At 42.3% G+C, this 16,730-nt stretch overlaps 1 protein-coding gene across 2 annotated transcripts in view; it reads right to left on the bottom strand.

Moving 5' to 3' along the window:
- FTO (FTO, alpha-ketoglutarate dependent dioxygenase) overlaps window positions 1-16,730 on the bottom strand; it is a 402,518-nt gene that overhangs the window by 206,691 nt on the left and 179,097 nt on the right. For both annotated transcript variants that reach the window (XM_012806866.2, XM_023514740.1), the window contains exons 6-7: window positions 10,386-10,529; window positions 456-575 (exon numbers count right to left, since the gene is read on the bottom strand). In XM_012806866.2, coding sequence (XP_012662320.1) covers window positions 456-575; window positions 10,386-10,529 — 264 coding nt within the window. The remainder of the gene's footprint in view (window positions 1-455; window positions 576-10,385; window positions 10,530-16,730) is intronic.

The following is a 16,730-nucleotide window of genomic DNA, read 5'->3' as shown; positions in this document are numbered from 1 at the left end:
ACTGGGCTGCCTGCGTTTCCTTCTAGCTCTGCCACTGGCCTGGCGACCTTGGAGTAGGCGCTTCATTTCTCTGCCCCTCAGTTTTTCCATCTATAAATTAAGGCCCACAATAGTTTCTATACTTCAGGCACTGGTGTAAGAATTTTCAAAGTTAATACAGGGAAAATATTTAGAATAGGCCCTGATACATATAAAAATGCAAATGAATTTTGGATGCTATTGTTGAACTATTCTCCTTTCATCTCCACTTCCCCACGCATGTCTGGCACACTACCTGACATGCAGAAAATACTCAAATCTTGTGTGCTGAACTGAAATGCAGTTGTACTGACAAAACCCTGGCTGTTCAGGGTTTTTTTGTTTATCAACAACAACCTACTGCAATAATTTGCAATAATTAAATATGCATCTGCCTGTGCACGTCAGGCAGCACGGACCCAGACTCCGGCACTTACCACACCTTCCATCCTCTTCCAGAGTTCCTCCAGCTGAGTCATGGGCTGACACCACCAATCAGTGCACTTTTTGTAACGATTGCCTTGAAACCAAAACTGTCTCAGCCACTCGAACTCGACCTGTGAACCACAAAGGAGGTGCTGATTATAAGGCCCTTGTAATGGACGAGCAAAGACAAAACCTTTCGTTACTCAGTTCTCTTCTCTAGCTTCACAGCTGTAGGATGAGGAAAGGGGAGAAGAGCTCAGCCTGACCAGTTCCCGGTATAATCTGGACTCTGGACTATTTCCACAAACTCAAGGAAAGAACAGTCTTAAAGGTCCTCTTGGAAAGACAACCCAGTTCAGGTTGGGGAAGGGTTCTTAATCATACTATAAGTCAGACGTGAGCAAACTATCAAGCAATCAACAACAGATATTGAGATCCTAAATTATACAACAGCCCGATAGGAAACATATAATAGGAAAGATATAATCAGACAAAATCGTCCCCTACTCTTCCTCTGCCCTCCCCTCAGGCCAGAGTTACAGTGGAAACGTCCACAGGGACAGGCATGTGGGAGGCTGCCCCAGAACCCATCCCGTCCCACCCCCACCGGTCCAGCTGCAGTGAATGCCCCACGTCCCACCATTCTCCCCAACTTCATCTGTGAACCCCACTCCCCATCAATCTTTCTTCTGGAAATGGACGAGATGGTTTTAAAATGTATATAGGAATCCAAGGTGTCTAGAATGTGTAGAAAAATATAAATGGGGAGAAACAGGGCAGGAATCCTCGTACTGTTTCTTAAACTTAATATTGATACTGAAACTAGGGAGTGGGAGAGGGGAGGAGGGCCCACCAGTGAGATCTCACATTGTGTTCCATTTCTTTTGGAGGAAGGGAGAATGAATGCTCTTTAAAAAAATAATAATTAAACAAAATGTTTTATTAAAGACTGGTATTAAAATAAAAAACTTGTATTAGGAGATATCAATTATAAGTTTCTAATATTAAAATAAAAACTTATCCATCAGCCAGGAAGAGCCAGTGATAATCTTAGCCCACATGACCAAACAACACGAAATTAATTATGGAGGTATACATTAAAGCCATTCGAATTGTCACTTATCACCTCAATCAAGTCACAGGATAACAGGCAGAATGAATGAATGAATGAATGAATAATAGCAAAAATAGTAGCATAAGCTGAGTGTCCCTTATCCAAAATGCTTAGGATCAGAAGTGTTTTGTTTTGGAATATTTGTATTCTCTACTTACCGGTTGAGCATTCCAAATCCAAAAATCCCAAATCTAAAATGCTCTAGAGAACACTTCCTCTGAGTATCATTTTGGTGCTCAAAAAGTGAATTTTGGAGCATTTCTAATTTCAGACTTTGGGATCAGGAATTCTCCACCCATAACTTCCTGCCTATCAATCTATTATAGTAAACTCCTCACTCCTCCTTCTATTCTAGCAAAACCCCATTAAGCGTTTGGTAACCCATCCCTATCCCTTCCCAACCTCAGTCCATGTGATCTGGAGAGAGCTCCAGCTCCAATACCCAGAGTGTAGTGAGCAGCCCAGGTCCAGGCCCATCAGCCTGCCACATTTCTTTATTCACAGAATTGGGTTTGAGGAGAATTAAGTATCTAAGTAAGACTGTCCGAAAACCAGAATTGGGTTTGAGGGAAATAAGTATAATAAGTCAGACTCTGTCCAAAAAGAAAAAAACAAACAGGTCCTAGTGACATCAGCTGACTCTTGATCAAGCTAGTCCTAAAGCCCATTTTACTTAAGCCAAATTCAGGTTGAACCTTCTCTTGCAACTGAAATAATTCCAACATAGGCAGATGAGAGGCTAAAGTGAGCTGTGGAAGTATAAGAAATTGTTCTCGATTTTCCAAGTCTTTTATCACTTATCTTTAACTTGAAAATTAAATATTAACATCGAAATACAGCTCCTTTGATTCCAAAAGCTCTTATTCCCACTGCCCTCTAGAGAAATGTGGAGCAATCAGAGCGCCATGCTGGGTTGTCTGGCTCTGCTAAGGTGATCGTGTTCCATACACAGATACAGAGCTATTATGATCTTCACCTGTTACCACAAAGAATTTTTTTGTTTGTTTATCCATACTGAACTTTCAAGAGGCAAACAAAAGCAACTTGTGAAGACTTAACAATGGTGAAAATGGCTCAAATGCGTAACCTGAGAGCCCCAAGTCATATGAAAAGGTTTTAGTTTACATTAACTAAATGTTTGTTTGATATGTAGAACTGATTTCAGTTAAGCCTGTTTAAACAAAACAAAACAAAGCCAAAAAGGAATGTAGACCATGCTAAGACAACAGTTGCTACACCTTATCTGTGGTATTAAAAGACAGTGGTTAACAGAAGTGAACTTGAGCACTTTGAAAGGAGAACGAACACAAGCACACAGTTCAGCTTCTGTAAGGATACACGCTTGACAACGTATTTATTACAAGGAAAAATGAGTTCTTTTTCACGGACTGCACATGAAATCAGTTCACACTATAGGAGTAGCCTGTCAACAAATCATTAAGCCCCACGTTAGTGATAGTAGAGGCGAAAAGGTTTTAAAAAGTTTTCCAGCCTTTGGGCTGGTTATTTCCACTGAAGAGGACAATGTGCAGAAGCCCTGGTGACCCAGAGTCCCAGGAAAAAAAATATCTCGTGTAATTAGTTCATCTAACTTACCAGGATACATTAGAATCTGGATTTTAGGAAATTAAAACTCAGAAACAAAGAAAAGGACATATCTGGGGACTCTGGTATTGGACAATAAAGCAAAGACAGAGCCCCGTCCATTATAATAAATAATGCCTTCATCTGCCCACTACCTTTTGAGGCAGGGAGTTGGCTACAGTTAAGAATAAGGGCTCTGGAGTCAGTTTAAAAGCGGGTTCTGGCTGAGCATGGTGGCTCACACCTGTAATGTGAACACTTTGGGAGGCTGAGCGGGGGAGATAACTTGAGGCCAAAGGTTCAAGACCAGCCTGAGCAAGATCCCCATCTCTACAAAAAAGAGAAAAATTAGCCAGACATGGTGGGGCACACTTGTAGCTCTCTAAGGGCTGAGGCAAGAAGATCACTTAAGCTGAGCAGTTTGATGTTGCAGTGAACTAGGATGACACCAGTCTAGCCCAAGTGACAGAATAAGATCTGTCTTTTTTTTAAAAAAAAAAAAAGTAGGTCCCAATACAGAATAACTTATCATCTGTTATCTGTAAATGGGGATAATGATAAAAGAACCACATAGGTTTGCAATGAGGGTTACATGTGTCCATAATAAACTGTATCTAAGAATACAAACTCAACAAGACTCCAAAGCTTCAAACTTGCTGCCCTCAAGCATCTGACAAGCATATAAAGTTTTCTGAGCAGGCAGAGTTTCAACACTCATGTCACTCATGCCCATCCCTTTCCACTAATACCAGTCTGGAAAGCTCAGCACCCAGGACTGACTCTCAACAGCTCATTATTCATGAGCTGAAGTATTTCCCATGAGATACAATCTCCGTGGACAGAAAATCCCCTGGCATGCATTTTATTCAATTCCGTGACCTGACTTTTTCATTTCAACGTTGTAGATAAAAAATATCATAGGATTTTAATCAAATGCCAACTTCATCACTTCCCCCATTGCCAAGAAAAGTGGTTGGCTCTTTTCTTAAAATTAATTAAGGAAGCAAAAATATTTCTAGCTGCTGGATTCAGAGTTTGAGGTAAAGAAAAAAAATTCTTTTTCCTTAAACTCTGGGGATTAGAAAGGAAAGCTTCAGCATGGACACTGCACAAAACCCAAAAGGACCAAAGCTCAGGAGTCAGAAGACAATGGAAGCCTCTCCATGTTAAGGATTAAGAAACGTTAACACTATAGGCCTAACCGCGTGGCGGGGCTGGCGAAGCCCTAACCTGCTCCAGAGTTGAGGCCCTCCAAGGAGGCTCAGCGCTCACAGAGCAGAGATGGAGCCGTAAGCCATTAGGAAGACAAACCCTGATGTGATGGCAAAGAACATTCCACAGGTGACGCAAGCCCCTGAGGACGTGACAGCAGGGAGACAGCCCAGCTCTCTCCAGGGTTCTCAGAGTCTTCATTGTGCTACCAAATAATATTCCCTGATCTCGATCGTGCACTAAATAAAAACTCCCTGTTGTCTGATATTTTAAACAATTACAATATAAAGGGAATCCACGCCCATAGACAGCAGAAGTGAAGGCAGACTGACGGCTTAGAGGCCCTGCAGGATCCTGAGCCCCCTTCTGAATCTTCAGGGAAAAATGAAAACATGTTCACAGTAACTCCAGGGTCATCTGTGTCACCCTCTTACCCACACCGCAGTCTCCACGGAGCTGCCATAAAAGGGATCTTTCCAGAGGTCTTTTCTCCTCAAAATACCTAGAAAAAGTGTAAGAGGGAGGAAAAAACAGAACCGACCCACCTACCTGCCCCCAGGCATTGGAGAACAAAGCTAGTAAGATCTGAAGATGACATTTCCGAGCCACTCAATCACCATATAATTGTATCTCCATCACTCCTACAGGTAAAAGAATGTCATCTACTTTCGTTCTGCCAAGTGTGTTTAGGCTCTTGACTTATTCCCAGGTCAGCCGATCAGTTCCCTTAGGAGATGTGGGAACATCACTGTGGAGTTAATGTCTCACTGTAATAAGTGAAGCAAGTTATTTTACTGAGAAAGAAATTAGACCAAGGTCTATCAACAGAGAGATACCCTGGGAAGGTCCTTTCATAGCAGCTATAAGGAAGATGAAGGTCTGATCAGAAAATGAGAAACAAACCATGCCATCGGGAATGTGCATTCCTGGGGCCTGTGCGGTGGCTCACGCCTGTAATCCCAGCACTCTGGGAGGCCGAGGTGGGTGGATCACTTGAGCTCAGGAATTTCAGACCAGCCTGAGCAAAGGGCCATGTTGTCTCTACTTAAAATAGAAAAACTAGCTGGGCATTGTGGCAGGTGCCTGTAGTTCCTGCTACTGGGAGGCTGAGGCAAGAGGATCACTGAGCCCAAGTTTGTGGTTGCTGTGAACTGTGACGCTACAGCACTCTACCCAGGGCAACTTGAGTGAGACGCTGTCTCAAGAAAAAAAAAGAAGAATGTACATTCTTCCAGAAGAAATTTACTAAGTAAAGAGACTGAATTCCACATTGTATTACTTTTAAGAAGAAAAATAAACCATTTAATAACATAGAGGAAGACTCTGCTTATAAGGGAATGAAAATCTTTCCTAAGCATCTTAAGTTGGAAAACACACCTCCAGAAGGTACTCAGTTCCTAAGCCCGAAGTTCCCAAATTGTTTAGTTAGAAAACCATCCTAGAAAAGGAAAACAAACCACTTCAAACCCACACAGCCCGAAAGCTTCCAGCCTGCAAAGCCAAGGGCTCCATCCTATAATTAGTCCCGCAAAGACACACGGCCTTGAAGAAAGCGGAAAGCAAACAACAGAAAAAAGGGGGGACTCCTGGGGACATTTGTGCTTGTGTTTAACAGCGGAGCAGGGCCGAGTGTGAGCGTGCAAGCCCTCAATCCCAGGCCAATTTGTATGGCAAAAGCCCAGTCTCTAACTCTGTGCCTGACATATGGAGTTAATTCTTAACAGTAAGGAGATGGCCTTGAAGAACACAAGGCTGGGGGCTGGGGAAGGCTGGCACACAAGCTATTTAGGATCAGGATCATTCTCTCCGTTCAACCTCAGGCTAGTCTCGAGGGGGGAAGGTTTCGGATACAGTACAACACCACCCCACCTCCCCAACATACACAACGTCAAAGGCAGACTTGGTGAAGCAGCAGGATTAAGACGACAACATTCCACTGTTGGCAATGTTCTACAGTTAGATAAACAGCGTGATTTTAGAGATTTCCTCCATCCGCTGATGATAACAAAACATCACAGTCAGTCACAGAAAAAAGCCAGAAAGGACAGGAAAATGTACCAGCCCGTAAGTATGTCAAAGACAGAAGCCACGCCACTAGCGTGACCCATAATATTGAGAGCTTTCTAGAGAAAGGAAGAACTGGCTCGGCGCCTATAGCTCAACCGGCTAAGGCGCCAGCCACGTACACCTAAGGTGGCGGGTTCGAATCCCCAGCCCGGACCCGCCAAACAACAATGATGGCTGCAACCAAAAAATAGCCAGGCGTTGTGGCGGGCGCCTGTGGTCCCAGCTACTTGGGAGGCGGAGGCAGGAGACTCGCTTGAGCCCAGGAGTTGGAGGTTGCTGTGAGCTGTAATGCCATGGCACTCTACCCAGGGGGACAGCTTGAGGCTCTGTCTCAAAAAAAAAAAAAAGAAAGGAAGAACTAACTTTCCAGTCTGAATTTATACACTGTTAATATGGAGAGAGACATAACTTTGCTCGTGGGACTAATTCAGTGCAGTCATCAGGTCCACAGATGCACATCTTTCCTGAAATTCTAGCGACCTGGCACTGTCACCAGAGGGACTAAGGGGAAAGAAACTGGGAGGCCCATCGGGCACCATGACGGGGAGAAAGCCAGACCCACAGCTTCGTGTCAGCAGTGGCCACCACGCTCTGGAAGGCAGAACTGCTTTGTCCTGGTTCTGGAGATTACAACCGTGCTTCACAAAGTGTAGAGCAGCTCACAAGATATTAAATATCTTTTAAAGGCATTAAAAAGATCTTATGCATCTCTGTGCTCAAAATTTTTCAGTGGCTCCCTATCTCCCTTAGACTAAAAAGGCAAGTCCACGTCCTTACAGGGGGCTCCAAGGACCTGTATAATCCGCTGCCCCCAAGGCCCCCCGTGCTATTTCTGTAACCTCTCCCCCTGCAACCAGAAGCCTCGCGCCTCCTCTCTGATGCTGCCGTCCCTGACCGATTCCCTGGACACCAGGAATCCTCCTACGCTCACCTTTGGGGTCATCGTTCTTTCTGTCCCAAATGCTCTTCCCCAGATAGCCATGTGGCTCCCTTTCTCATCTCCTTCCAATTTCTGCTCAAAACACATCCTCTTAATGGGAATTCTCTCAGTTTCCATTACCTTGTCCTGTTTCATTGGATTTTTTTTTCCTGTAGCACTCGTCAATTTCCAACAAACTATATAACTGACTAATATACTAGGTTTACTATTTATCATCATCTCCCTGGGCTAGAATATCTCCTTTTTTACCTGTATATCCCAAAGTGCCCAGAAGAGTACCTGGCACTTAGTAATTCTCACACACAGTAGGACCTCTGTAAGCTGACCACCCAAGGGACTGTAACAAACCCCTCCACATCCAGAACGAGGCTGTCTGGGCTGATGCAAACTCTTGGTGCATGTCTGCTCTACAAAAACCAGCTCAACATAAGCAGGTGGGCAATGTAGAGAGGTGGTCAACTATGGAGATCCTACTGCAAATTTATATACAAATTTATTTATCTCTGTATCTATATATCTAACTAATTTATTTAGTTAGAGACAGGGTCTTGCTGTCACGTAGCTCACCGCAGCCTCAGACTCCTGGGTTCAAGTGATCCTGTCATCTCAGCTTCCCAAGTAGCTGGGACTACAGATGTATACTATCACGGTCAGCTAATTTTTCTTACTTGGGGGGCGAGAGTGGGGGGCAAAATCATATTATATTGAGCAGGCCCCCTACTGTTTCAACTCCCAAAGTGCTTGGATTATAGGCAGGAGCCATCACTGCCAGCCTCAGTAATTATTTATTGGAAGGATAAAGGTGAACATTTTTGTATTCTAAATCTTCATCAATTATTCTTATTATATCAAAAAGAAAGTCTCAGATCGGTAATGATCTTCAATAGTTCTCTACCAAGTTAGTCTCTTTTTTTCCTTTTAACAGGTTCTTTTTTTTTTTTTTGAGGTATAATTTACCCACCATAAAATTCACACATTTTAAGTGCAGAGTTCAATGATCTTCAGAAAATTTATGAAGTTGTGAAACCATTACCACTAATCTCCCTTCTTAGCATGAAGAAAGGAGACTTTAGGCTCAGAGCCTCCTCCCGACAAGAACACCCACTGGAATGTAATATCATTTCCCTGTTTTCATTGGGTGTATTTTTCTGGTTACTTTTTCTTTTGGCTCATGATACTGGATTTCCACTTAAAGCGGCAAGATAAGGTTTCCTTTTAAAAGCAATTTATATATGTAAAAAGATATAGCTAACAATGTATGCAGTCCAAAGACAACGCAAATATTGACAGGGTTTTTAATGGGAACAGTAAAGTTTCTGAAACACTGATGCACAAAATCCAAACCTACTGATCTGACACACTATAAAACTACGACTAATTTTATAAATAAACAGCAAGGCACTGGCACTCGCTCCGAGGACCTACCCTGAATTTCCATCGGTCCCTGGTGGGAAACTATCCTTCAGCACGTCTTGTGAGCAAGCTCTGACTGCCCTGTACGTCAACTCTCATTGCAAGAAGGTTTATATAGCAAACGCCTTAGTAAAGACAGTTTACTTCTCCAGAACAAAGGGCAGGTTTGTGAACAGATTAATAAGACGAAGATGAGGTCTGAACTGGGAGTGAAGGCCAGGCATGTTTACTGTCTGTTTAAAGAGACGCAGGTTCCTGTGGCTCCAGGTTCTTCTCAATAATGGGACCGTCAGTACATACGTCTCACTTGGATGACTCTGCATCACCCTATAGAAACAGAGCTCTGCAAATGCTATGATTTGAAACTTTATGTCACTCCAAAATTCATGTTTGTACACCCATAATATTCTGAAATTAAAAAAAAAATTAGGCTCAGCGCCCATAGCTCAATAGTTAGGGTGCCAGCTACATACACCACAGCTGGTGGGTTCGAACCCAGCCCAGGCCTGCTAAAAACAACAACTACACGCCTGTAGTCCCAGCTACTTGGGAGGGTGAGGCAAGAGAATCGCTTAAGCCCAAGAGTTTGAGGTTGCTGTGAGCTGTGACACCACAGCACTCTACTGAGGACAACATAGTGAGACTCTGTCTCAAATAATAATAATAATAATTTTAAAAATAAAATCTACTCAGTGAAAAATAAATTCATACATTAAATCTTAACACCCAAGGTGATGGTATTTAAATGTGTAGCCTTTAGGAGGTGACAGATGATGAGGGCCTTCCTGTCATAAATGAGCTTAGGTACCTTACAAGAGAGACTGGAAGAATCTTGTTGGCTCCAGGTACCACGTAAAGACAGAGTGAGAAGGTGCCACCTACGAATCAGAAAACAGCCCAGCCCAGGGCCCAGTCTGCTGGAAACTTCACCTTGGATCTGCCAGCTGTGAAAAGGCTGGGCATGGTGGCTCATGCCTACGATCCCAGCACTCTGGGAGGCTGAGGAGGGTAGACTGCTTGAGCTCAGGAGTTTGAGACCAGCCTGAGCAAGAGTGAAACCCAATGTCTATGGAAAACAGAAAAACTAGCCAGGTGTCAGTGGTCATCTGTAGTCCCAGCTACGTGGGAGGCTGAGGCAAGAGGACTGGTCAAGTCCAAGAGTTTGAGGTTGCTGTGAGCTAGGACACCACAGTACTCTACCCACTGTGACAGAGTGAAACGGTCTCAAAAAATAAATAAATAAAACTGTGAGGATAAATTTCTGTTGCTTAGAAGCTGCCCAATCTGTGGTATTTTGTTACAGGCTCCAGAATGAGCTAAAACAGAAGAGAACAAAGCTGGTGCTCTGGCTGCTGCTGCTGTAATCACCCTCCTGCACCTCCCGCCAGGAGTCTCATGTCTCACACTAATACGAACTGTGGCAGATTAACTTGTCAGCTTGCAAGTAGGGTAGACTCTCGGACCTTTCGGAATTCTTTTTCTTTTTCTTTTTTTTTTGCAGTTTTTGGCCAGGGCTGAGTTTGAACCCACCACCTCCGGTATATGGGGCCGGCACCCTACTCCTTTGAGCCACAGGCACTGCCCTCTTCCAGAATTCTTGAGAGGCCTCACCTCGTTGTGAATTTCTTCTCCTTGTTTCAAAACTGCAGGCTCAAAGGACTTCAAAGAGACATCACCATTGTCCACATCACCTCGGACATTCTGCAGGGCCACCTGGCAACGTTGTAAGATGTAATCCAAGGTTCCAGCTGAGCACTGTGGAGACAGAACCAGCCATCAAGATTCTGAGCGAAATCCGAGTTTATCATGCTGCTCCTTCTGGGACGGTTTGCATTCACCCCTTTCTATTCACTTAACCGTTGCCCCACACAGCTAAGCCTATGCTGTGAACTCAAGAATTATGCGCGGGGCCTGCTCACTGAGCTCTGTGCTGCAGTGTGGCCTCACTGGTTTTCTTTTGTTATGTGGGCCTCACATCTCTAACTAAACAGTAAGCTTTCTGAGGCTAAGGCTCTCTTCTTGTATATATATATTTTACATATGTTACAGCATCTAGAACTGAGTCTCATACGTAGAGAAAAATAGTTATTGCACTAATAACTAGTTAACAAAGAAGTCGATGGCACTGACTTGGTTGCAATGGGAAAGGTAAGGTAACCAGACTGCAGAATGAGTGTGAAAGTCACACTAATACAACAGTAATCGTGAGCAGGGGGAGGAGGTTACAAACACGAGGCAAGAACTCAGTTCCCTCCTCTGCAGGAGCACGCGCACGGCAGCCTAGTCCTTGGCACAACCGGTCCTTCAAATAATGGAGAATATGTGGCTCGTGCCATCGAGACACATCCAAAGGCCTAACTCAGTACCCGCGTGTCACCAAGGACACAGAGACCAGTTCATCCGCTCTGCCGCATCTGTGGGAGCAGAACCGAGGCCAAATGGACAAAGTCCTGTTTTTAAATGATCGTGTGTCAGAAAAGAAGAGGATGCAGATGGACTGTGCATCCGTTTGTTTTGATAATGAAATGATTTCCTAGAATGATAAAAAGTAAGCTATAAATATCCTGCAGACCCAAGGAGGGAAACGTATCCCTAAAATATTTTCATTTTATTATTTATAATTTAAACTGTACCCTTGGACATAACCTTGACAGCTGAGCCTCTGGTCTAAAAATTCTTTGTACATTGACTGCCGTTTTACAACAAGGTGACATCAGCAAGGCTGGGGAAAAACAAAGCTTCGGTGCCAATTAACAGAAGCTTGACGCCTTATGCATTTCACTAGGAAGATCCCAGGGTGCTGGGAGCACAAGGGCAGGCAGCTCCAATTTGCTGCAAAAAAAGACACACACACACACACACACACACACACACACACACACAAAACCCCAAAGAATGGGGGTAAATGATCGCTCACTCTCGAGACACAGCTCCCCCTACAACATCTTTGTAACATGACATTCTGTCTAGAACGTTCTCTTACTTCGACCTTTACTTTCCCACTATGGAGTGAGGTACACAAAAGGGTTATTAATAGCACCGCCATTTACTATAGCTAAAGACTGGAAACAACCTAAATTTTCCTATAATAGGAAACCGGTTAAGTGAACTAAGCTATAACCATATTTGTGACCCAAAAAGGGGAAAGCAGAGGGTGGATGGAATCTTTTTTTTTTTTTTTTTCTGGATGTACAGTGCTCAGGCCTAGTTTGCTTATTTGGGTTTTGTTTATTTTGTAACAGTTTTATCGAGATATAATTCACAAATCACAAAAATCAACCGCTTAAAGTATACCGTTCAACATAGGTCAGTATATTCACAGTTGTACAGCCACCACTACAATGAATTTTAGAACATTTTCACCACCAACCCCAAAAAACACTCTGCAGTTTTTAGCAATCACACCCTCCCATTTCTATACACCTTTTCAGCCCAAGGCAACAGCTAATCTACCGTCCGTGTCCACACATAGGCCTATTCTGAACGCTTCCTATAAATCAAATCACACACTATGTGATCTTTGGTAACTGGTTTCTTCCACTGACCGTGGTTTCAAGATTCAGCCGCGTTATGGCCCATCTCAGTACTTACCCTGTTTAATGCCAAATATTCCACTGAATGGATACGCCACATTTTGCATATCCATTCATTAAGTGGTTAACTTTTGAGTTGTTTCTCCTTTTTGGCTATTATGAATCAAGTCATTATGAATATTCATGTACAAATTTCCATGACTGGCGAGTATACACATCTAAGAAATTGCTGTGTCGTAGGGTGACTTTATATGTGGCCTTCTGAAGAAGTGCCAGACTGTCTCCCCAAGTGGCTGTACCCTGCACACTGCCCCCAGCAGTGCACGAGGGCTCCACTTTCCGCACATGCTTACCAAGCACTGGGATTCTAGCCATCCCAGTGTATGTGAAATGGTATTGCACTGTGGTTTCAATTTGCATTTCTTAATGACTAATGATGTTGACCACTTTTCATGGGCATATTAGCCATTTGTATGCCTTCTTTATGAATGTGCTAATTCAAGAGGAATTAATATAAGAGGAAATATAAGAGGGAATACATCTTAAACTGGATTATTTATCTTTTTAATTACTGACTTGTAAGAATATTGAATATTTTTCTTTGAATATTTAAGATATAATTACTTTATGAGCTATATATATTCTATATATATATTATATAGAATATATATAGAATATATATAGAATAATATAGAATATTCTATTCTAATATATTCTTTGAATATTTTAGATATAATTACTTTATGAGCTATAAGATTTGCAAACATTTTCTCTCATTCTATGATAACATTGGTTGCTTCTGGGGAGGGGGAACTGGTTGGCTTGAGAAGAAAGAGACCACGGTATACCCTTAGATAATGTTTTTAAATTTTAAGCCATTTGAGTAATCACCTATTTGAAAACTAATTATGCATAAACCTTGAATTTTAAAAAGACATTCTGTATTGAATCCCAAGAACATTCTGTCATAACAAGAAAAAACAATATCAAATAAAAGAGGCATCAGAGAGAATCCAGGAACCACAAAATTGAACAAATTTCTTCTCCAATTAACTCAAATGCACTTTAGAACATCATATCCTTAACATAATCTGTATCCTACATATTGCAATAGGCAGAAAGTAGCAAATCATTTTGTTTGGCACATGTAAGATAAGTAACAGTAACACTGTAGGAAAGAGCAGACACTTGAAGAATAAGTGAGGGATACAAAGTTGCTTGAATTTCTTTCCCTTTTCTATTAAAAAAAAATAACGTCACTTTAATGTTGGAGAAAAAATCTTTTTGCTTCTCCTACTGAAGAAGCTTATTGAAAATAATAACGTAACATGAAATACAAATTTATAAATAAGATGAGGACACAATCCTGCCATTTTTCCCTGCATACACAGTTGTAATCAGTGTAGACACATCTACGTACATAGTGGTTCTTACTGTTTGCACATAAATATTCAAAGCAGGCATTGATAATGATTGCAAATTAAGGTCACATTCAACAACTGAATTAAATAATCACATACTACAAAGACATTAAGGTTTTCTCCAACTTTTCACTACTATTGATCATGCTAGATAAACATTTTTATATATACAGTTCCATTTAATTATTTCCTGGGTTTGATTCCTAAAAACTGTTATGAAATCAAAGATGTGTATTTTTATGGTGCTTTATACATATTCCCATATAGTTTTCTAAAAAATAGACCAATTAGAAAAACTACCAGAAGTATACAAATTATACCAGTCTTACTGTAAATCTGTCAGCACTAAATATCATTATTTTTACTTTTGACAGAAATATTTTGGCAGAAATTAAGTGACCTTAAGATAGTTTTTTTTTTTAGAGACAAAGTCTCACTTTGTTGCCCTTAGTAGAGTGCCATGGCATCACAGCTCACAGCAGCCTCCAGCTCTTGGGCTTAGGTGATTCTTTTGCCTCAGCCTCCTGAGTAGCTGGGACTATAGGTGCCTGCCACAATGCCCGGCTATTTTTTTGTTGCAGTTTGGCCAGGGCCAGGCTTGAACCCACCACCTTTGGTATATGGGGCTGGCACCCTACTTACTGAGCCACAGGCACTGCCTGATAGCATTTTTTTTATTTACTTTTAATTTTAAGATGATTTTTAAGGCATGCTTACCCAGGATCAACTATAATACAGGTCAACACACATTTTCTTAAATGACCAAACAATAAATATTTTAGGCTTGCAGGCCACCATGTTGCAACTACTTGAGTTTTCCACCTCAGTTCCAAAGCTGAAAATAACATGTAAGCAAATGAATGCAGCTGTGTGCCAATAAAACTTTACTTGCAAAAACAGTCAGGTGGCCTGAGAGCACAGCTTGCTGACCCCTGCAAGGTATTCCCATTGCTCACATAAAAACATGGAAATCATAGATTTGGGGTAATGTTCTCCGCCCAAGAAAATCACAATACATACTAGTTTCTTTAAGTTTATTAGTGCTTTAAGTTTGACCTAAACACTAGAAGATACAAACACATCTATGAATAATCAGAGAAAACTAAGCCTCGGGATATTTAGAAATCAATGCTGTTCTAATGACTATGAAACTGGTCCCCTAGAGAACAGGAATCAGGGCCAGGAGGGTGCTTTTCAAACTATACCCTTCAGATGCTTTTCAAACTATGTGTGTATTTACCATAGTTCTGTTTTTGGGGGGGTTTTTTGCAGTTTTTGGCTGGGGCTGGGTTTGAACCCGTCGCCTCTGGTATATGGGGCCGGTGCCCTACCCCTTTGAGCCACAGGCGCTGCCCAGAAGTTTCCTGTTACCTCACAGATTTTATTTCCACATTTCCATTTGTCTGTTGGACTCTTAGCTTGGCAGTTCCAACCCAGCCTGTTCCAACTTCCCCTAATTAATGTCTTAGACCTCCTATTTCTACTAATAGTAACGCCATCCCTAAACAATCACCCAGACTGGAAACTCAAGAGTCGTCCAAGAGCCTGGCACGTTCACTCATTCATTTACTCATGGGTACATTCCCCTCCATTCCCATGAGTCCATTGCCGAGTTTTCTAGTCTCTCACATTATTCATGGGAATTTCTTCTGTCTCCCTCCTGCTGCCTCCTTAGTTCAGACCCTGAAACTTTGAAGTGACCCCCCCATCATTCTCATCTTCTCAAAGTTATCTCCAATACGTCACTACCAAGATAAAAAATAATCAATAGCCCACAAGTGCCAACCAATTAAGTTCAAACACCTAATCTGATATCCAGGATTTTTCACCCTCTTGCAGTCCCAAGCAGAAACCAGCCTTGGCTGCCAATGTTCCCTCTGGCACCCTAGGACCCGGTGGAAGCACAGCCACTCAGTATTTCCCAAGCATCCCCATCCCATCCCAGTCCTGAGATTTCCACCTCAGTCCTGGCTCATCCCATTAGCCATCCTAAAAGGTCCTAAATCCCCTAATACCTGCATGTTCAATCCCTGCACGTTACCTGGCATGAAAGGCTAACATATACTTCACCTGTGCTACTTGATTCTTTCTGTTCTACGCTACACTTACTCTTAGACTGTGCGCATCTTGAGGACACTAAACATACCAACCATTCCTGCTCACAAGGGCCTAAAATATTAGCTTGAACACAAACAGAAGTTTGATGAATGAATGAACGAACTGAGATTCCTTCTGAACAGCAGTGTTCAGTGAATAGCAGTTTGTTTTTCATTTTTTGTTTTTTGTTTTTGAGACAGAGCCTCAACCTATCCCCCTAGGTAGAGTGCCATGGCATCACAGCTCACAGCACCTGGGCTCAAGTGAGTCTCCTGCCTCAGCCTCCCAAGTAGCTGGGACCACAGGCGCCTGCCACAAGGCCCGGCTATTTTTTGGGTCACAGCTGTCATTGTTGTTTGGCAGGCCCAGGCTAGATTTGAACCTGCCACCTTAGGTGTATGTGGCTGGCACCTTAGCTACTTGAGCCACAGGCGCCAAGCCGGAACAGCAGTTCTTACAGTCAAAACTCACTATTAATTTAATGTTTCTTACTCCATTATGTTTACTCTAGCATATAAATGGAAAAAAGAATAACCTTCCATACAAAGAGCTGTAGTGCTTCCTATTTGTTTTTCATTAGAATAAAATGAAAAGATGGTTAGTGGCCAGTGTTCTTTGAATGTATGCCAATCTATCATTCTGGTAGACTTATGTGTATTAACTAATTTAATCCTTGTAAGAACCCTATGAACTAGAAATGATTATTATCCCATCGCCTGCCTTCCAGGTTAGATTAGGAAACATGCATGGTGCACAGTTAAGTAGCCACATGTTCAAGAGATCTGTGAGAACAAGATTCCTGGGAGGATTATAGCTAGGAAGAAGGATGCCTATGACCAGGGAAATGAAATGTGTAAATCCTTCCTTCCTCCCTCCCTCCCTCCCTTCCTTCCTCCCTCCCTCCC

Source organism: Otolemur garnettii, unplaced genomic scaffold, assembly GCF_000181295.1.
Source record: "Otolemur garnettii isolate 467f Iridium unplaced genomic scaffold, OtoGar3 scaffold00058, whole genome shotgun sequence".
In the NCBI taxonomy this organism is placed as follows: domain Eukaryota; kingdom Metazoa; phylum Chordata; class Mammalia; order Primates; family Galagidae; genus Otolemur; species Otolemur garnettii.
Note: the sequence above shows the minus strand (reverse complement) of the source record. Positions and strands in the feature narration are given on the sequence as shown.